The sequence below is a fragment of the Palaemon carinicauda genome, chromosome 7 (assembly GCF_036898095.1).
Source record: "Palaemon carinicauda isolate YSFRI2023 chromosome 7, ASM3689809v2, whole genome shotgun sequence".
NCBI lineage: Eukaryota > Metazoa > Arthropoda > Malacostraca > Decapoda > Palaemonidae > Palaemon > Palaemon carinicauda.
The window spans coordinates 131,492,006-131,514,496 of record NC_090731.1 but is presented as its reverse complement, the minus strand read 5'-3'; the positions used below and the strand labels follow the sequence as shown (position 1 = coordinate 131,514,496).

Sequence of the window (22,491 nt, the reverse complement as noted above, 5' to 3'; positions counted from 1 at the left end):
GCTCGTTGCGAAGAGGTCGATCTGCAGTTCTTGGACTTTTTCCGAGATGAAGGAGAATGAGTCTGCGTCTAGGGACCATTATATCTCTATGGGCTTTCGCCTGGATAAAGCGTCAGCCGTCACATTGTGGATCCCTTGTAAGTGAACTGCTGATAAGTGCCATCTCTTCTTCCTTGCCAGGTAGAAGATGGCTAACATCACATAGTTGATGTGGGGTGATCTCGAGCCTTGTCGATTTAGACACTTTAATATCACCTCGTTGTCCAGGACCAACCTGATGTGGATTGATCTGTGAGGGAATAGTCTCTTCAATGTCAGGAATACTGCCATAGCTTCCAAAATGTTGATATAAAATGTTTTGAACTGGCGCGACCAATTCCCTTGCACTTTCTTGTTGTGAGAATGACCTCCCCATCCTTTCAAGGAGGCATCTGTATGTATCACCACTGATGGTTGCGGTGGTTGCAGGGGAAATATCCGCGCTAGACTCTTGGCTGTTGACCACGGCTTGAATTGCGTGCGCAACAAGGCCAGGGTCAACCTTAGTTGATCTCTTCGAGCGTTTGATGCGTATTTCCTCCAGACTCTCGATGCATCTTTCAAACGTACCTTTAGGTTGGCCCAAGTACCAGCCGCCCGTTGAGATACTACCACTAGAGAGTTAGGGGTTCCTTTGACTGGCCAGACAGTACTACACTGGATCCTTCTCTCTGGTTACGGTTCTTTCCTTTTGCCTACACACACACACCGAATAGTCTGGCCTATTCCTTACAGATTCTCCTCTGTCCTCATACACCTGACAACACTGAGATTACTAAACGATTCTTCTTCACCCAAGGGGTTAACTTCAGCAATATAATTGATTCCCCTTGGTAAGGGTAGAAGAGACTCTTTAGCTATGGCAAGCAGCTCTTCTAGGAGAAGGACACTCCAAAATCAAACCATTGTTCTCTAGTCTTGGGTAGTGCTATGGCCTCTGTACCATGGTCTTCCAGTGTCTTGGGTTAGAGTTCTCTTGCTTGAGGGTACACTCGGGCACACTGTTCAATCTAGTTTCTCTTCATCTTGTTTTGTTGAAGTTTTTATTGTTTATATAGGAAATATTTATTTTAATGTTGCTACTATTTTTAAAATATTTTATTTTTCCTTGTTTCCTTTCCTCACTGGGCTGTTTTCCCTGTTGGGGGCCCTGGGCTTATAGCATCCTGTTTTTCCAACTAGGGTTGTAGCTTAGCATTTCATAATAACAATAATAATAAGTCTGTCACTGCTGCGAACTGAAGAGAGCCCAATACTCTTTCCTGTTGGCGTCTTGTGACGGATTAGTCTTCTGACAGATCCCGCTATTTCTCTCCTCTTCTTGGATGGAATGGAGAGGTGGTGTGACTTCAAGTTCCATTGGATTCCTAACCACTGGAACTGTTGAGCTGGAATGAGACGAGACTTCTTGCGGTTGGTCTTGAAGCCCAAGTGTTCCAAAAACTGGATCACTTTTTGGGCTGCCTGCAGACAAGTAATCTTGGATGCTGCCCATACCAACCAGTCATCTAAATATGCTACCACTTTAACACCTTCGGTGCGTAGCTGTTGGACAATTGTGTCTGCTAGCTTTGTGAATATCCTTGGGGCTGTGTTCAGTCCGAAGGGCATTGCTCTGAAGACAAACTTCTTCTTCTGTAGTCTGAATCCTAGGTAGGAGGCGACTCATCGGGAGATGCCAGTAAGCATCTGCTAGGAGGAGAAAAGGCGACTCATCGGGAGATGCCAGTAAGCATCTGCTAAGTCTATTGAGACTGTGTACGCCCCTTATGGCAGAAGGTTTCTATGTGTTGCAAAGTAAGCATCAGGAACTTGTTGATTGGAGACAAGTCTAGAATGACTCTGAGTTTGTCCGAGTCTTTCTTGGGAACACAAAACAGCCTTCCCTGGAACTTGATGGACTTCGCTTTCTTTATCACCTTCTTGTTCAAGAGTTCTGAGATATATTTTTCCAACAAGGGGGTGGAGTGTTGGAAGAATTCTGGAAAACGGGGTGGAATTCTGCTCCATTACCACCCGAGTCCATTCATGATTAGGTTGTGGGCCCTGGGATCAAAGGTCCAGCGATCCCGAAAGTAATGGAGTCTGCCCCCTACCTGGAACCACTCATTGCTTGGGGAGTCCTGCGGATTTGCATCCGAGACCACGTCCTCCTCGGCCCCGAGAGAAATTACCTCCTGAAGAACTTCTCTTAGAACCTTTTCCTTTCTGACTGAGGCGAAAGGAAGTCGACTGCCTCTCAAAGCAAGGGTTGAAAACTGGTGACTGGGCTACCAGTTGTTGAGGGACCATCTGGAAGGTGGTCTGAGGCATCGTGGTCATGGTCATGGCAGGGATTTGTGCCGGTCCTTAGGCTGGAGACCTCCTTCTGTGGAAGAATTTCAATTCAAAGACATACCCCACTTTTGGAGAAGGTTCCTGTTCTTCGTTGCTGCCCTCGCAATGACCTTTTGGACCAGTTCCTGTAGGAAAAGGTCTTTACCCCAGATGCTCGAGGTAATCAGCTTCCTTGGTTCGTGCCTGATGGTTGCTGCAGCCAGGACGAACTCTCTGCAAGCTCTCCTCGCTCTGAGGAAAGCGTAAAGGTCTTTCACAAGGGTACCCATGTGAGATTTGGCCAGAAAGAGGAAGATTTCAGGGGCATTATGTTAACTTGCACTTAGTTCCAAGCAGTTCCGATGAGAGGGAGGCCGCAAGTCTCTCCTTCGACACCTGTTCCTTCCTCAGAAGATGGTCTGGCAACTTAGGAAGGTTCTCGTTAAACTGCTGTCCTGCGATCGCTAGGTCTAGTTTGGAGACAGAGAAGGTTAGGTGAACATCCTTCCACTTTTCTTCGCAGGTAGGCAGTGCGAGAGAGAATGGCTTGTATTCTTCAAGAGTCGGGCAGGGTTTTCCCTCGTCGGCAGCCTTGACGGCAAAGTCTAGTGCCTTCTCCGTAAAGGGAAATGAGATGGAGGAAGGTGCAAGAAAGGTGGGGTGCTTTTTGCTCAGTGCCGAGACTTTTGAATTGGTATATCCGGCTCCCTCCAGGGTTTTCAGGAGGATGGCCTGGGCCTTATTGCGTTCAAACACGATGAACTCTTTAGGGACCGTTTCTTCTCGGGTCGATTTTCGTCCCGTAGTCTCACAAAGCACTCGGGATAAGAGGAGAAGTTAAGCCAGAATTCAAGGTCTTCGATCTGTTTGGCCCCAACTTCTCGGAAACGAACAGTTTCCCATCCATCATAGGCATATGCTCCGCGTACCTCCAGGGATTAGATTCAGAGCAATGAGGGAGATTGGATACTCTAAGAGGCTTCTCAGAAGTGCCCCTGGTAGTTCCGAGACATTCGATCTTCTTCTGCATCAGCCTTTGCTGCTTCCTGAACTATTCCCGCATCGTTTTTTGTTCCTGTTGGAACGACTCCATCATGCGTCTTAGAGATGTTAGAATCTCTTCACCCACATTAGCCTGAGCAACAGGTTGTGGAGTTGGAGCAGAAGACGTTGAAGGCAGTGGTTGGTATGTGGCCACGGCAAACTGGGGGTTGTCTGTCGCTGTTGAGAGGGATTCTTCTTACTCCACTTGGGGAGGATCCTCGTCCTCTTCAGGGATACCTTGCAGCAGGTCCTGTTCAGTGTCAGAAGACACTTCTGACATCCTCTCTTGATGGATGTCCATGCTCTCTAGGGCCTTGTTGATGTCCGAGTCAACCTTCAGCTGGATGAAGGGGGACCGAAGCTGTTCCTTGGACACCACCACACTCGGCAGAGCCATGGGGAACAGTAGGCACCTCAGGGAGTCATTGGGTAGGTATGGTCTTGGGGAGTTCTTCTGAAACCCCCTTACCCATTTGCAAAGGGTGTCCCTCGCTGTATCCCTAGCCTCTAGGGTAGCTAGGGGGGCTTCACCAAAGCCGTTGGCCAGCAGGGTTGAGCAGATGGTGCAACCCTTCGGGTCCCAATACTTCAGGACTCCTGTGACGATACAGCAGGGGGTATGAGTCCTGCACATCGTGTGGCCACAGAAGTTCTTCCCCTTGTGGTTGCAGAACATTGCTCCGCACTTCTCCATAGGGTCATCCTGTAAAGGGAAATACTTTATATGAGTATTTTTGTTTTTTATATCAGTGATGTAAAAACATACAGTTTATAATAACAATAGTAATCACTATTGCATATGGTAGCTTAGGATAGTAAGCTTGAAAGGGAATAGGAAAAACACATATCTGAATTTCCTCTCCCAGGCTATTGCCGAGACCTCCATCATTATTAATATTCAGTTTCCCTGACAGGGAGGATACAAGGTAGAGAAACTCTAGAAACTAGAGTTAGAGTTGGTAAGTTGTTTATACTAACATTATCCACCTGTAGTACTATATTAATACCGTTCGGGTATTGTAAGTCCCCGATGATCAAGGAAAACCATCTGTGTGTTGAGGGATTACTCAACCTCAACAAAATATCATGGTCTCTACAATTGTCTGCGATAGGGAACACAGAGTATGTTAGAAAACATATGTACTACTGTATAGTTATATACAGTAGTCTACCAGTTCCGGGTTAGTACCTGACGGTGCTAACCGAAAGAGAGAGAGAAAGATTAAGGAAGGAGAATTTCCTACTACTGTATTATGAATAGACATAACAGAGGGAAGTATAGGAGGACTATCAGTCCGCTGCCTGTCTCCTTACTAGAATGAAAGTTCCAATGGAAGGGGAAAGAATCTATCAGATTCTGTCTTCCACCCATCTACAAACTAGCCTGTCGCCGGCAATAAAGTCGGCGGCTAGGAATGCGGATGGCAACTAAAGAGAGAGCTGAGGACTTTCCAAAGTATGTTAGGTTTCCTGCCAGAAGTCTCAGTCCTCCCCCATTCTTATAAACTTCCTATGAAGGAAGGGAAGTCAGGGGGAAGGTGGTAGTGAGACGAAGGAACTAACTGCCGCCGGTAGGACACCGGCCGGTAACACAATCATCCTAGCAAGCCGGGGTGATTGTCAGAATAGCGGTGAAAGAATCTTGTGACGACACGCCGTCACGAAAGGACAGAGGGGGAGGGGTTGAGGGTCTTACAGTTCACTGTTATAAGAGGTGGCGGCAGGTTATGTCGTCCTCCTCAAAACAATGAGCTGGGAAGCATGGCTTCCTGTGCTGACGGCAAGACAAGGGCACCTTGAGTATGTCACTATCTGATTCAAAGCCAGACGCATGAAGAACAACGTTCTACTCAACAGTGATGAAGTGAGACAATGTCTGCCGCCTATGACGGCAGCGTCACTCAGGGAGGGAAGAAGGGTTTAGCCTCTTCTCTCAGAGAGAGAATAATTATCGTAGCTTGCCTATAAATTCTAGAGAATATAACATCTCATCAGAATCGAGAAGAAACGATAAGGGTGAGGCTAAACAGGGGGAATTACTTTACTAACGTATATATCAGCATGAGTAACCTTGCTCTGGTAGGAGCCCTGGCAAAGGTAATTGGTACCACCGGGGTTCCAGCACGAATACGTTAATTAAAGTTACATAATAGGAAAAGGATAAATTTCTTGTATGCAATATCACATCTTATAAATCTTGCCTAACTAGCTAATATAATAGCATAAAACCGGGAAGTGTCGCCCTACTATCTAAATAATATGCAAGAATATAACGGGCGACAGCAGCCATAAAATGGCTGCCTCCAGTCTCGGCAATGCTCGCCCAAACACACTTAAATTATTGAATTTAACTGTGAAAAGGGAGACCAAAATTACACTCAGGAAAGTTAATACTCAACTTTCCAGATGACGAGGATGCTGGAGATTGCATGATGAAAATTAGGGTCCCAAACTTGAAAAAACACTGGGTTAAGGGAGAGCACAACACTCTTAGCAGGCTACAAGAATAAGAATGGCGTCGCTGTAGTAGTAAGGAAGGAGATCCACCGGATACCTAGAACGGCACCCCTTTCTTTTGCCACTCTTCTCCCTTACATCGAAGCGTTAAATCTATTCGGGGTGAAGATTGCCATGTGTCGTATCTATAATAAATCACCTGATATTATACGATATCCTTTATTGGATACTCGTGCCAGGAGTTGGAATCCTGGAAACCTTTGGTTTAATTCTCTGGGAGTTTCACTGTAGCAAATATCCCTTAGAATACTACCTATAGGAACCCTTCCATCAGCATGACATGGCCTGAGCCCAAAAAAGCAAAGCTGAAAAGAGAGAGCAAAACAAAGATTAGTAAAACCTGCAAATAGTTCAACACTGTTAGCGGATGTCTTCATTCTTCGATAGCTTAAATCAAAGTGAAGAGTTGTGAGCTGTCGGGGGGTGGGGGGTCATCTCCCCGCTACTGACAGTAAACTATCTACCAGTTTTTTACACCTCGTTTAAGTTTTTAACTGCCATGTTCCAGCTTGTGTGGCTATCGTCTCCTATACATAAAGGACAATGGTTTCTATTTCTGTAGGAACAAAGCAATGGAGGTACAATAATACAAAAATTTCAACACTACACATTATCATGCATTGGGCACAAAATGGTCCTGTTTGCAAGATACATAACTAATTAAGGATAGAAATAAAGAAAAATTATTTGACTCACCGAACATCTGTAAAAACTATAAGGTGCTCACAATTTCCTTGATGAACATAAACATAAGGAAATCCTAAACGAATCTCCAGATCTATGAACCTCGTTTCATGCATTATTTCAGTCGTCAATTCCCCTAAAATACAATGAATTACAATGTTTATTATGGCATTATGTGGTAAATAGTATTAAGTTCTTCTAAAGGTTGTTTGGATAAATAAGTGCTTATCACTTCTAATGATTACTGTAATTGGAAGACAAAATTAAAAGGGTGCTGTGTGGTCTCTAGGAACTTTTCTCTGAAAGGCTAGCTAAAACAGGGAAAGCAATATAACATAAATACCAAATAAATATCGTCTTGCCTGTTCTAAGGCCAGTGACAATGTGCAAAGCATGGACCCAGTGTATAAACGAGGCCTTATAATTCAGGAACTATTGAACTCAACACAGCACTTATAATGTCGAAAACCCTTTGCTATGGGAGGCATCAGCACTACATAAATTTAAGAACCAAAACCACTACAGCTAGGAGTAATTCTACCTGCACATCAACTTGCACGCTGCCATCTATCATTTCCAAGTGCAAATCCATTGGCCCACTCCTATTAATGATGCTAGGGAGGAGGGAGGGTCATGGAGACCACAGAGGACCTCCCCAAAAATTGGGGTTTCCTTTGTCAAAATAACAAACTTGTAAGTACTGTAATTTGTATTTTTCCTAGTATACAAACCTGGAGCTATTTATAGGGGTATACTTTCGGCGTAGCTGAAAGACGAGCCATGATGATTTTAGTGAGGGATAACTACCCCCATCCGCTGGTTAGCAGGTGGGGAGTGGGGGTGGGGTAGACTGGCTACCCGATCACTCACACCTCTCGGCTGAGTAACCACTTTGCTTTATGGCAGGACTTCTCAGGGGACAGGGTGGCGGGCCAATTTGTATAAAGAGCTCAAGGTTTTTATACTAGGAAAAATACAAATTACCTACAAATTTGTTATTTGTTCCAGCATAAATACAAACCCTCCGGTTTTATAGGGGTGACTTACTCTTAGGAAAGAGGAAGTCCTCACCAATTGACCTTGGTCATGACCCAGGGTCCTCTCTATTTCGATCAGTGATCGATAGTAGAAGGGAACCCTAACCTCGCTAAAACCAAGAGCTGATATGAGGTAATGCAATGATAGCGGCCTGTAGAAGCTTGTGTGTGATTGGAACTAACATTGTGGCTTGTCTTTAACATAGGAACTAGAGTACAAATCCTATCATTATTAAAACTTACCCAATACCCTCCCTCAAAAAGGTATTGAGGACGTAACAAAGTATTATTCTATACTGAAGAGGCACAAGGGAAATGAGTCTTATCTGCAGTGAGGTGAGGTCAGCTATGCTGAGGCATGTGGAGCTGTTTTCCCCAGAGGGGAGAAGGTGAAAGGAAGAAAGGAGCCAGTCATTCTTACTCATTCACCCAGACTAATCTGGGTAACCTCAGCCCTCAACCCTCTGCTACTTGTCCATCCAGGAGCCTGAGGTGTTTAGACCATTTGTTGTGCAACTACCACAAGACCGATGGAAAAGGTCTCCATGTTCCTATGGGTTATGTCTTTGCAGGTAGTGGGCTGTGAAAGTCGACTGACACTTCCACATGCCCGCTAACAGTATCTGCGTTACAGAGTACAGTAGTTTCTTGAACGCCAAGGATGTAGTAACGCCACTGACGTTACGAGCTCTGGGTCTTTGGATGGAGGAGGGTCTAGATTGAGAGCAACCTCAATAGCCTTCCAATCCCAGAGGGGAAGGAAATCCTTGTGATCCTCCTCTTGACCTTCCCCGTGCTGGTCAACAGTGCCGACACATGGGGGCGAGCTAGTGTCATTCTTTTAAGGTAACACCAAAGACTCCTCACTGGGTAAAAACTCCAGTTGATGGGTCTTCGGTTACTGAATGCGGACTCTTTATCCGAAATGGACTACACCTAGGGTACAGCACGCTCGCATTTTGAGTCTTGGCAATCAACTCAGGGACGCCGCTGAGGATTACTTCTCCTCGTCTCCTAGAGTAGGAGACATCAGAAGACGGATCATACAACACATCTCGAGGTGATGTCGAGACATGTAACTATTTGCACGTTCTTGCAATGAAGGGGAACAGCTAGTCCTTGCTCCAACTGCCACCAATCTAGTGTGGTTGACTGAATAAGACCAATACCAAACGGTAAACCAGTTAATCAGTACAGCTTATGTTATAAGGGCGAACCTCCATAGAGATCGCTTTCCGGACAGGAGATTGTACGGTAATTACCGAACGCATCCAACCAACCCCAAGAGGAGAATGAGACGTAGCTCGACTTAAAAGTCATGTCCAGATCTCAGTTGGAGAATGTTGAAAACGTTTGTAATGGAGGTTTCTCCTTCTTAGGACAAAAACATTCATACTTCTCAATCTCCGATCAGTAAACTAGCATTTATATTAAATGTTCCCTACTAGGGAACAGATATGCTTATGAGAAGTTTCCAGCCAAAGCCATTGTAGGAGACCAAGACTTCCGATCGAGGGAAAGAAAAAAATGCCTATAAGAAGGCAGAACATTAATGCCGTTTGTCTGGTTACAGGAAAGTAGCCAAGTAATGTACTGAATAACCTGGTTTCAGTAAGGGATATAACTATACAACTTAAAAGAACGGAGTTCTAATTGCAAGATGTATATAGCCCTTATTGGCAGAAAGATCACTTGCACATATATGTAAATGCCCGTCTGCGCTAGCGCATGCGTAATGTCTACCTTCAGGAAACGTCTGCAATGAATTCAGTTGCTGGAATAATGTATGTGCGACAAATCGCAACATTATTGGCCAAAGAATTTTTGATCGTTGACTAGCTGTAATAATTTTTTGAATGGAGCGCACATGTTCTCAAACAAAATATAATTATAAAAGCGATCATTTCTCCTTTGGCTTGCCCCTCCTCTTTATGGGAGGAGCTAGCCAGCATTCATGCACAGACAAGGATGTCTGGTTCCCCATGGGCGGGGTTTGAAACGTTCGTAAACGTAATGAAAAGCTGCCCATGATGTTGCTCTCGTTCTAAAACGTAAGCTAACACTGCTCCTTCAGGACTAATTGTTTGAAACAATAACCCTTTAAGGGTAGAATAGAAAGTCTCAGAAGTCTATCGTGCAAAATGGTAAGTCGTTGTACCCAAGGTACAATGACAGGAGCGGCTGACTCAATCTAACGGTAGAACCCAGGTCTATGACAATAAACTCGCGGTTTTGTCTTGAATAGAGCGCATGCTTTGGGAAGGCTTACGGCCTCTATGAAGTTTTAACAACACCCGTTGAAGTTCTGTAAAACTTCTCAGGAACGAGTCTCCCGAAAAGGGTGAAGTCTCGTTTGTGGAGGTTTGCTTCAGAAGACCAGACATAATCACCATCGACCGCTTAACCGAAGGAGTTGCCATCGAATGCTTTCTCGCTAGTGAGAAAACTACCGTCTAATTCAGGCAAGGCCTGCCAGGGGAAATGAACTGGAATGTAAAGAATTTTTCATTCCCAACTAATTTCCGTCTGCTAACCCAACCACTCGAAGTGGGAGGGTGGAAGGAAGATGACAGTGGTTCATTCGAAAACGAAATGATCGGTGCTGGCGAAACCAGCCTAGCTGACATAGTAATCAGCTGGGAGTGTAGAGTGACGTATTAAGTCACGCATTTGGAAGACCCATCTCGTAGGGACAGGGGGAGGTCGACTAATATTGTTTTAAAAAAAAACTATGGATCGCGGGAACCGAGGGATTTAGCGCGATGAGAACCTACGGGTTCAGAATCTATTTGTGAATTCCTTTCTTACAACCCTAAGGGATGTTGTGACGAGAACTCACAGGAACTCTGTCGCTGATTCCTGATGGAATCTTCAGGAATTGTGTTACGTGAACCCACCTCCCTCCGGGTTTTTGTGCGCACGAACACTTGCGCAACGAGAGTCAGAAGACTCCCTATCATAAGAGTAAAACTCTTGATGACGATGGTCACGCGTGTAAAGTTGGCCACGCGGACCGAGATGGTCATCCAATGCGCGCATACCTGGTCGCGACAAGTTCGAAAACTCTCTGTCATAAGAGTAAAACGTGCGCGCACGCGAACACTTCGCGCAACGAGAGTTCAAAAACTCTGTCATGAGAGTAAAACTCTTGAGCGCGCGCGAACACTTCGCTGTGCGCACGAACCAAGATGGTTACGTGCGCTAACACTTTGCTGCGCGCACACGAACCGAGATATACATGCGCGCGAGAACACTTTGCCCCGTGCACGCACAGAGATGGTCACGCTCGCGCACACCGAGATGGTTACGCGCACGCGAGTATAAAAGTTGTTCGCGCACGCTAAGCTGTTCATACACTTAAACATAGCGCTGATTGTGAGCGCCTATTTGTTCGCGCGCGTAGGATAGGTTGCGCGCATAAGGTTGGCCGCGCGCACTCTCTGTCGTAAGAGTAAAACTCTTGGCGCTTAGAGGAAAACTCATTGCTACGATCACCCGAAGGTTCACGGTAGCGTAAATTGTGTGAGCACAAACGCTCAACACAACGAGAGTCCAAAAACTCTCTGTCATACGAGTAAGACTCATAATGACTAGGGTCACAAGAACCCGAAGGTTTAGAGTGTACTGTATTGCGAGACCCCGGAGGGTCAGTGCAACGAGAAACCGAAGTTCCTCTGTCATGTGCCCCCCCGAAGAGTCAGCGTGACTAAAGGCACGAGAGCCCAAAGGCCTAACGTAGCCTGTGTTGCGAGACCCCAAAGTTCAGCGCAACGAGAAACCGAAGTTTCCCTGTCACAAAACACCGAAGTGTCAGAGTGACTAAAGTTACGAGCGCCCAAGGGTTCAACGTAACTAAAGTTACGAGACCCCGAAGGGTAAGCGTAACGAGGAACCAAAGTTCCTCTGTCACGAGACCTCGAAAGGTCAGCATGACTGATGGCACGAGACCCCGAAAGGTCAGCATGACTGATGGCACGAGACCCCGAAAGGTCAGCATGACTGATGGCACGAGACCCTGAAAGGTCAGCATAACTGATGGCACAAGGTCTCGAAGGCTCAACGTTACCATCGTTACGAGAGCCCGAAGGTTCAGCGTAACTGAAATCGGAAGGTTTCGAGTTGCGTGAGCCCGAAGGATTAACGCGACAGAGCCCCGAAGGACTCCTATTGATGACGAGAGCCCGAAGGCTCATGATCACGCCACCCCAAAAGGGTGATCGTCACAAGACCCCGAAGGGTCAAGGAGAACCAGCAGGTTCAAAGATCTAAAGATAACTCCTCCGCAGGGGAGGTTTGCTCTCCCGAAGGAGAACGTCGCTTAAGATAAGGCTCTCGCTCTGCCCCTGGGGGAGAACCAAAAGCATAAGGGGGGACCGCCAGTGCCCAGAGGCGGTCTTCTCTCGAGAACGAGAGACTCCCCCGAAGGGGAAATCTGCTTCGGAGAAATCTCTGCCACCGCCCCTCGTGGATCAGCAAACTCCTACAAGTTTTCTCTCGCAAACGAGAGAAAAGTTCTCCCGAAGGAGATAGCCTAAGACAAGCTTTCTCCCGGCTCTATGGGAAAAAAGCGTAGGCATAATAATCTCTCTCTCTCGCGAACGGGAGAGAAGTCCTCCTGAAGGAGGACATCGTCCAAGATAAGCTTTCCTCTACCTCTATGGGTAAAAAGCGTAGGCGTAATAATCTCTCTCTCGCGAACGAGAGAGAAGTCCTCCCTAAGGAGGACATCACCTAAGACAAGTTTTCTACCAGCTCTATGGGAAAAAAGCGTAGGCATTATAATCTTTCTCTCGCGAACGAGAGAGAAGTCCTCCCGTAGGAGAATATTGCCAAAGACAAGCTTTCCACCAGCTCAATGGGAAAAAAGCATAGGCGTAACAAGAGAGAGAGAGAAGTTCCCCTCGAAGTTGATAAGGAAACCTAGATCCTGAAGAACTTGTAAGACTTGATTTGTGCATTTGAGGCACAATTATTCCATCTCTGCCCAACTCAGTCAAAACTCCCTGCTACTGAAGGAGTTTGACCACTCTCTTTACTAGCTTTGTGAACTCTTTTGGGGTGATATTGAGGTGAGGGGCATTGCTTTGAACCTGTATATCCCCTTCCCATGACAAAATCCTAAGTAAGGTAGAAAGCTTGGAGTAATAGGGATGTGCCAATAACCATCTTTTAGATCTATAGTACAAGTCCAAGCCCCTCAGTGTAGCAATTGACGGACAACAAGAATGGTTGTCATTTTGAATCTGTTGCATCTTATGTGTATGTTGAGACGGGACAAGTCGAAGATCTGAGCAGTTTTTCTTTGATACACTGAACAGTCTGCCCGGGAATTTTAAAAACTTGCACTTTTCTATGGACCCCTATTTTTAAAATCTTGCTTACAAAGGAGTAGAGTTCCAGGGTTCTGGTTTAATGAAAACTTTAGTGTGAAACCGGTTTTAACATCCATGAGTCACCAATACCTCTTGAAATTTTGCTCTGCACCAAACAAGAAAAGTTCCGTTCCTGAAAACAATGGAGACAACCCTGAACCCAAAGCTCTGATTGATAAGATCCTCAGCCTCTATGCAACTCACCAGTCCCTCTATTTCCCTTCGAATTTTTCCAATAGCCTCCCTTTGCTCTATAAAAACAGTCTGACTGACTATGGGTTTGGGCCTCACCTTAGATGGAGTAGCTTTGCTGTCCCTGATCCTTTAGAGGAAACTCAAGTGTAGGCCAAGGATTGGGATGGAAAAAAAAAAAGCTGGCCTTTTAACAAGCTACTTTTGAGCTTGCTGCTGGATTTTATAGGCTGCAGCCTTGACATTAGGCTTCTTTTCAAGAAAAGGGCAAAAACCCTTCCTCTATTTTTCTGGAAGCAAATTGGGCACTGCCTCTGCATTACCTTTGTCCACTAGGACTTGGGAGAAAAGAGATTTGCTTCGAGGATCATTATACAGAAATGCCTTTTCTACCATCTCTAGATCACGGGCAGGCAGCCAGCATGTGGCACCTTACCTAAAACTTTGCTCTAACAAAACTCTGCAAAGCCTTATAGATAAGTTTAGACAGTAGTTTTACTACTGCAGAGATGACCATCGGGAATTCTCCTTTAGCACCTACTTCTGAAGAAGACATAGCAGATACTAGGTTAACATGAATTCCTCAAACTTTTTTGGATATACCCCCCAAAAGGGACTACATTCTTATGCATGGTAAAACCTTAAAGTAGCACCTCCCTCATTGACTTGGATGCCATTTTCACCATTTTGGACAAAAAAAAATTTTTTTTTAGCCTGGCACGGTCATTCCAACAACAGAATCATCAAGCAAACTGTGGTCTAATTACCTAATAGAAAACCTCCAGCATCTGAAACTGCCTCTGCTAGGCTATTCAATGTAGACTTATGTGGCCTCAGAACAATCTCTTTTTGGGTTAGCAGAGGACATGCCTTGAGAGACGGGAGACACAAGTGTACTAAACCCGGCCTAGTAATCTGCCTAGCTGAATGCTGAGTTGGAGCCAACCTAGAAAACAGAGTAGCCATTGCAAGGCCTCCTGAGGGATACCTCTACGGAAAGACTGAAAACTTCTCTGAAGAACAGAGCAGTAAACCTGACTCCTCTTCAGAGTCTAGGTCATCTTCTGAACCATAACATAGTACCTGGAGAGGGGTCTTGTCCACTACGAGCCCACTTTCCAAACCGCTAACTGCTGTATCTGGAACTGCAGAGCAGACAAGATCCTATAAATACTTACTGGGTAAATGCTCGGAGGACCCAGCAATCTACAAAATCTTTTCACCCACATTAAAAGGAGAATGACAGCATAACCTTTCAAGCCTTTCACAACTGGATCCTCATTCCAAGCTGACTGGATCTACAACAAAGAAATAGAACAATCGATAGGGTTCCAAACCCTGCCCTAATCGACATAACAGTCATTATGGTAGTAACAACATTCTTGGCCCTACTTAGGGTTTGCTGGGTCATCGCATCCAACCTGAATACACTTGATTTCTAAATCCACCCCCCCCCAAAGACACCCTTGATTTCTAAATCACCCAGAAGAAGGGCGTTATATCCCCCCTCCCTCCCAAAATACCATGGCATATATCTAAGAAAGAGATAGGCTTACAAAATGACTGGAAATTTCCCTTAACAATCGTTGATATTTGGTCTTCCGTGTGACAGATTAGGGTCATACATATATTCCCCAATAACACTGTAGTTGACAGCTGACCAAGCTAATAGGTGTGGAAAAGATAACATTGATGTGAGCCCATCAAGTCTTCAAATAGGAATATAACATTTTCTATGGGATGTGCTCAACCATTCAGAAGCTGAACTTGTGGCTTAAAGAGGCACTGGTGTGAGAGCTAACAGGGGAGAGGAAAACCAGCCCGTAAACTCCTCCTCTTGCCGCATGGGTGACCTGAAGGGTGTCCTTGGCGCCATACACACAATGGAGTCAGGGTCTGAAGAGCATGTGGCCTGCCTTTCTTTGTCTAGCCCGCCCCCGGAAACCACTGTTCCTGCAAAACACTGCCACGATGGGGGGAAGGAGCTGTTTCTGACCTCCCCCACACCGGGTCTTCACTGGAAACGGGTCCTGCGGGCACCAGAACCTCGTCTACAGAACACACTTCCGCCACACTAGCAGATCCCCCACTCGTCTGCGTAGGCACAATACAATTAGCATCAACGACATCAGACTCATGGGGAACGGCAATGGGCCATTTCCCCGCAACGGACTTACCTCGTCCCCTACTCTGGGTAGGGGAAGGGGAAGGAGAACCTCTCTCTGAAGGAGCTGAAGGCGACGACAAGGGCGAGCTGATACCAGACTTCCTAGGAGACCGCTTCGACGCCTTTTTCTTCTTAGTTGCGTATAAGGTCCACTGCAACTCAGGCCAGGACGCACACTCCGGACACGTGGAGGCAGGCGAGCACACTCTGCCTCTACATGAGGAGCACAACGTGTGCGGGTCGACATCGGGCTTAGACAGCCAAGCTCCGCAAGACTTATCGGCCTTGGGCCCGGGACAACGACATTGAGATTCCATACGGTATACACAAATACACAAGCAACACAAGTAACACAAGGAAAGGATGTGAATGGGAAAGCACAAACGGAACACGCGGAACACAATGGCGGGTCGGACGGAATGTGAGAGAGAGCGGCGAGATGTTATCTATGCCGCGACCAGATGCTTACTGGCGACACAGACCTAGTAGCGCACTCTCGCACGCTGACCCCGGGTCGCCTCAGGGCGAGTATCCATCCGCCACGGAGGGACCCAACAAGGGAAAACGGAGATAGGGGGAACTACGCAAAATTCTTGGTCGGTTAGGGAGGAGATCCAAGATACTCCTGAGAAAGTAGTTCGAGGTATGTACTCCGTGTTGGAACAAATTTATATTCACATACATATTTCTGTATGTGAAAGTGCTAGGCCAGAGGTGGGCAAACTACGGCCCCAATTCATGCGGCCCTCCAAATATTGGATATTAAATGTCCAAAAGGATTTTATAACCAGTATTTTAAAATTGGAATGTAAGTAATCGGAAATTTGTTCTCGCTCACTCTATTTCTTTCCCTGCCCTTTTGTTACGGACAAAAGGGCTATTCTCTTGCCTGACCTCTTCTTTATCTCTTTCTCTCTGCTTTTTTATCTCTGTCTCTCTATCTTGCATTTTTTCTCTATTTCATTTGCATCCTTTCTCACTCATTATTTTTTTTCAACCAGACGGAAATAGATTTTTTCATGATTTTAATTTTCTTATTCTATTTTATTTATTCATTTTTTAATCTATAATTGGCCATCGTTGAATAAAGATGCAGTTCGGCATCTGGGATGGGCGTATGCGTGAGTGAAGCGTGTATCGGACACGTTTGCTACCAGTGGCCAGTGGGATTAAATCTCGATAGTGTACAAAACGTTTTGGTCACGTTGTAACTTTGTTACCGCGCCAACGAGTTTATTGCCTTATATTCAATCATTTCAGTGTCCTGGCAGATTCCAGAGAAAGAAGACGTTGGACATTTTATTTCAGCACAGCTTTTACTATCTTTCAAACTTTACCCAAAATGAGTGATTCAAAGCCTTCTAAAAAACGAAAAATTGAAGACGAATGCAGAGTATTTAACAAAGAGTGGACTGAAAGGTATTTCTTTACTGACGTCGGAGTTAAAGCTGTATGTTTGATTTGTCATGATACAGTTGCTGTTTTCAAGGAATACAATTTGAAACGGCACTTTCAAACCAAGCACACCAACTTTGGAAGCAATTTATCAAAGCAAGAACTGCAAAAGAAGGCAACTGATCTGATGAAAAGTTTGAAGAAACAACAAAATGTGTTTGAAAAAACTTCATCTTTACAAAGGAATGCAACAAAGGCAAGTTTTGTATTGGCAAATAAAATTGCAAAACAAAATAAGTCGTTTCCAGAAGCAGAATTTATTAAAGATTGCATGGTTGATGCTGTCAGTGTTGTGTGTCCTGAAGTCATATCTAAAGTGGAAGCCATATCTCTGTCACGAAGAACTATTGTTCGTCGCATAGATGCAATTGCAATGAATATTCAAGATCAGGTGTTAACAGCCAGTGTTAGTTTTCAGTGGTTTTCTATTGCTTTAGATGAGAGTAATGACATTCAGGATACTGCCCAGGTACTCATTTATATCAGAGGAATTGACAAAAACTTCGAAATTACAGAGGAATTGTTATCTATGGAGTCTCTCAAAGACACTGTTACTGGAAAAGATTTATACAATAGTGTCATTAACAGTCTAATCAGGTCTAGATTAAGCCTGGATAAATTGGCAAGTATTACAACTGATGGTGCTCCTTCACTCATAGGTAAACACTGTGGCCTTGTGACCTTGATGAATGATAAAATCAAAGAAGATTTTCCATCGCACAGTGTGTTGTCTTTTCACTGCATCATACATCAAGAAAGCCTCTGTAGATCATCTTTTAAACTCAAACACGTTATGGATCCAGTGGTGCGTGCAGTAAACTTAATAAGAGCACGGGGACTGAATCACAGGCAATTCCGAAGCTTCTTGGAAGACATCGAGGCTGATTTTACTGATGTGCTGTACCACACAAATATCCGATGGTTAAGTATGGGGAAAGTATTGAAGAGGATGTGGGACGTTAAAGAAGAGGTTGTCTTGTTTTTTAATATGAAAGACATTTCTTGTGACTTTTCAAGGGAAATGGAGTTTGACGAATGGGTTTGTGATTTTGCATTTGCTGTGGACATTATGCAAAAGCTGAATGAGTTAAACACAAAACTACAAGGCAAAGGTTTATTTGCACATGAATTGTATGTGGAAGTGAAAGCATTTCAATTGAAACTTCAACATTTTTCCAAGCAGCTTAAAGAGCAAAACTTTGTTCATTTTCCTCTGTTGAAAACACGAACTGTTACACAAGCACTATCAGACAAATACAGTTACCAGTTGACGGCTCTAAGAGATGAATTTATCAGAAGATTTGCCGATTTCAGGGCAATTGAAGGGCAGTTTGATTTGCTCAGCTCACCTTTTGCCTGTGACGTTGAAACAGCTGCTGAAGAACTGCAGGTAGAACTGATTGATTTGCAAGCCGACAACTCTTTAAAGAGGCTCTTTGAAAATAAACCACTGGTCGAGTTTTATGCATCTCTGCATTCAGAAAAGTTTATAAATCTGAAAAATTTTGCAAGAAAGATGTTTGTGATATTTGCATCAACTTACATATGTGAGCAGACTTTTTCTATATTGAAAGTTAACAAGTCAAAGAACAGGTCACTTCTCACAGACTCGAATCTTCAGTCAGTGTTAAGAATCAGTACAAGCAACTTGACACCTAATTTCAACAAACTGGTAAATGATTGCAGTCAATTGCATCATTCTCACTGAGTCATTTTGATACTTCTGTTGCTCAGTAGCTGAGCTACTTTGCTTGTCTAATAAATGTTTATGTTTCATGTGAAGTTACTGCTTTAAAATATCAATACAAATATTTCTTGTCTTTAAATTGAGTTACTTTGTTTTCAAGCAAATATGCTTCATGTGAAGTTTTTCCCTAAATATATAAAATATGTCTTTTTGGATTTAATTTATATGTTTACCTTGAACTTCTACTCCAAATTATTGATTAATAAAAATATATTATTTTTCTATTTCTTAAACAGAGTTACTTTGCTTTTTTTTTTTTTTTTAAATAAATTGTTTTTCTAAATAAATGCGTTTCATGGGAATCCTCTAGTCTACAGTACTTTAAAATGCTAATAAATTAAAAATTATTGCATTTTCAGTTTGAAAACAATATATTTTGGCTATTGTAGATATCAATTATACTGGAAAATATACTATGCGGCCCAGTAAAATTTTATTTTTTTTAATGTGGCCCTTACACTGAAAAGTTTGCCCACCCCTGTGCTAGGCCATACAAATTGATGGGTTTTCACTTGTTCAGAATAATTTTCTTACAGCTGAACATTACCAGGTATTAAATCTACTACTGTATATTGTATCAGCCAATGATACTAAACATTATAGCCCACATAACTGATAATCCTTCCCTATGCCCTCTAACTAGCCTAACATCACCAGGTTTGGAAAACTACGCAGAAAACGGGCCCTCCATCTCTCGTACTAGGTAAAACTAACATAAAAGAGAGAGAGAGAGAGGGAGACATGTGACCGTATGCACAGAAAACGGGTACTCCCCCTCTCTCTCTCGTGGTTACTATAACAAAACAATAAAACGAACCTTAAATCACATTACAAATAAAGGTCCATGACCAACAAAAAACAATAAAAAGAGATGAACGAAGAATAGCGAAACGAGAACGAAAAAAGAGTGAAATTTGACGAAATTATGATACCGCCAATCGGAACAACTCAACTATAACAAAGCCTCGAACGCTATTCTTGGTTCGCCAGAATATGGACTCGTAAGCACTAAAAAGTACCAAGACTGGAAATATAAACGGTTCAAAATATAATAATATAAATGGCATAAGGCCTGAAAATAAAAGGATAATGAACCTAAGATGACAAGAATACCAACGGGCAAAACAAGTTAAACACCAAACCGTACAAGAACAATGGCCGCCATCATCCTGGAAGGCCAAAACTGTACGCACTAAAAAACACTCAAATAAATAAATATAACACTAGCCCGATACTAACAAACCTGTCAAAACAATCTATGGTACTTAACATTGGTGCAGGAGTAAGAAGAGCCTCGGTCATGATGAAATTACACGAAAAAAGCTAAAAAACCAAGCGGCACACAAAAAACAAAACAACGCTTACGAAGTCCAACAGAAGGATGTAGTCCAGGTGGCGCTAGCATCGGGCGTCGGTAGAATAGTTCAGGTAAAGTAGATAGGGCCTCTGTAATGGCCCTTCCCTTTGATGAAGGAATTATCTAAATGGAAGACAGCCTGTGAATGGTGGTTTTCACACGCCCCTGCTTTATAAACGACGCCCACTGGGTGTTCACGCGAGGGTAGTAATCTCTGCATTCCATACTTTAACTTTCTCTGGTATATTTGGAAGTATTTATATCAGAAAAGTGTAAGGAAGGACCCTTTTCACCGGGCGTCACAGGTATCTCCCCAGAAATAGATTTTTCCTTTGTCAAAATCCCTTTTTTAATCATAACATGAAATAGGCCAGGGAATCGTCTGATAATAAAGTAGATACTACTGACAGTTACTTACAATTGGAGAAATAATCAAACATTTGTAATTTTAACACTGGGAAGGGTAAACAACTAAAACCCTTCATGTTTCAAGAGGCCGAGAAATAACAGCTAATAACGCCATATGAATCAGAAATCAAACCATACAATTCAAAATGTTATTTTCATTATAAAATAAGTTTTTGAACATACTCACCTGGTAGTTATATATATAGCTTACGTCTCTGATGTCGCGCCAATCGCCGATTGGATAGCCAGGTGTATCACCTGTGCGCCCTAGCGAGGTACCTTGGAACTATTCCCTGTTCCCTCATATCTTCCATGCCTCTAGAGGGGAGGAGGGTGGGTATTTAATTATATATAGCTACCAGGTAAGTATGTTCAAAAACTTATTTTATAATGAAAATAACATTTTTAAACATAAGACTTACCTGGTAGTTATATATATAGCTGATTAACACCTTTGGTGGAGGGTTAGAGACAGCCAATATAGTTGGAATTTTACTTAAGAGTTAATAAACAAACTTAAGTGTTCGTACCTGATAAGGAAGCTGACTTCAATGAATTCTTTCATTATGTCCGCTTTCCTTATGAGATCCAGCGATCCACCCAGGGGGCTGAAGACCTCTAGGAGCTGTCAAACTGGTCTAAAAACCTCTATGTGACAAGATCTCTTCTAATACCCTTGTTCCAGGTGCTCTCAAGGAACAAATTGACTACCTGACTAAAATCAATGATTGTGGGAGACTGTCGTAATCTCCACAAATAACAAAAAAAAAATATAAAAGTTCCAAGAGAAGAAAAGGGTATTAGGATTATGGGAATGTAGTGGTGGATCCTTCCCCCACTACTGCCCTCATTGCTACGAATGGTCCCAGAGTGAAGCAGTCCTCAAAAAGAGTCTGGACACGTTTAAAATAATGTGAAGCGAATACAGATTTACTCCTCCAAAAGGTTGTGTCGATAGTACTCTGTAACGATTTATTATGCCTGAAGGCCACTAAAGTTGCTACAGTTCTAACCTCATGTGTCTGACTTAAAAACTCTTGCGGTCTGCCTTACTGCAATGTGCATGAGTTTTTCTTATTAAGAGCCTGATGAAGAATGAAAGTGCATTCTTTGACCTCTGTAACGAGGGCTTCTAGACTGAGCACCAAAGAGCTTCTGTCTTGCCTCGCAACTTTTCCGTTCAGTCCAGGAAGAACTTCAGGGCTCTTACTGGACACAGGACCCTTCTCCAACTCCTCGCCAACCAAATCCGAAAGGTTCGGAAACTCAAAAGCCATGGGCCCAGGTTGAGAAGAGCGTTTATTCTTGGCAAGAAAGGTTAACTGCAATAAGCCAATATCTTTGTGTCTCGAGAAAAACAACGTATTAACTAAAAGCATGAATCCCGCTGACCCTTTTAGCTGTCGCCTGACTGAGCAAAAATAGAGTCTTCATCGTGAGGTCCTTAAATGTGAAGCTGAATGCAAGGGCTCAAACCTGTCACTCTTAATGAACTTCAGGACTAAATCCAAATTCCAAGCTGGAGATTCCTGGAACTATTGCTTTGATGTTTCAAACGATTTGAGAAGTTCCTGTAGGTCTTTAACATTAGAAAGGTCCAAGTGTTCGTCTGAATACGGTTGCTAACATACTCTTGTATCCCTTAATGGTAGAGGATGAAAAACTACATTACCTTCGAAGATACAAGAGGAAGTCAGCAATCCGAGTTATAGAGGTACTGGATGAGGAAATAGAGTTGACTGCACCACTCTCCAAAAACTTCCACTTGGATTGGTAAACCTAGACGGTACACGTCCTTCTTACTCTAGCAATAGCCCTAGCTGCTTCCTTCGAAAAACCTCTTGCTCTTGTGAGTTTTCCGATAATCTGAAGACAGTTAGATGAAGAGCTTGGAGATTGTTGATGGTATCTTTCCAAGTGGGGTTGTTTGAGTAAAACTACTCTTAATGAAAAGCTTCTTGGAGTGTTTACCATCCACTCCAGAACCTCTGTGAACCACTCTCTTGAGGGCCAAAAGTGGGCCACTAGAGTCAATCTGGTCCCTTCGTGTGACCCAAACTTTTTGCATTACTTAGTAATGAATTTGAACGGTGGAAAGCGTACATGTCCATGTCACGAGCTGTTCGACGTTCGACGTCGCGTTCTGCTTGATGCTC

General features: G+C 43.7%; 1 protein-coding gene across 1 annotated transcript in view; it reads right to left on the bottom strand.

Annotated features, from left to right (window-relative positions):
• Nucleotides 1-3,987: 3,987 nt before the first annotated feature.
• The window catches only part of Pbp49 (proximal sequence element A Pbp49), a 184,734-nt gene continuing 166,230 nt past the window's right edge, over nt 3,988-22,491 (bottom strand). The window contains exons 9-10 of the mRNA XM_068377505.1: nt 6,613-6,736; nt 3,988-4,102 (exon numbers count right to left, since the gene is read on the bottom strand). Of these exons, the coding sequence (XP_068233606.1) occupies nt 3,988-4,102; nt 6,613-6,736 (239 nt within the window). The remainder of the gene's footprint in view (nt 4,103-6,612; nt 6,737-22,491) is intronic.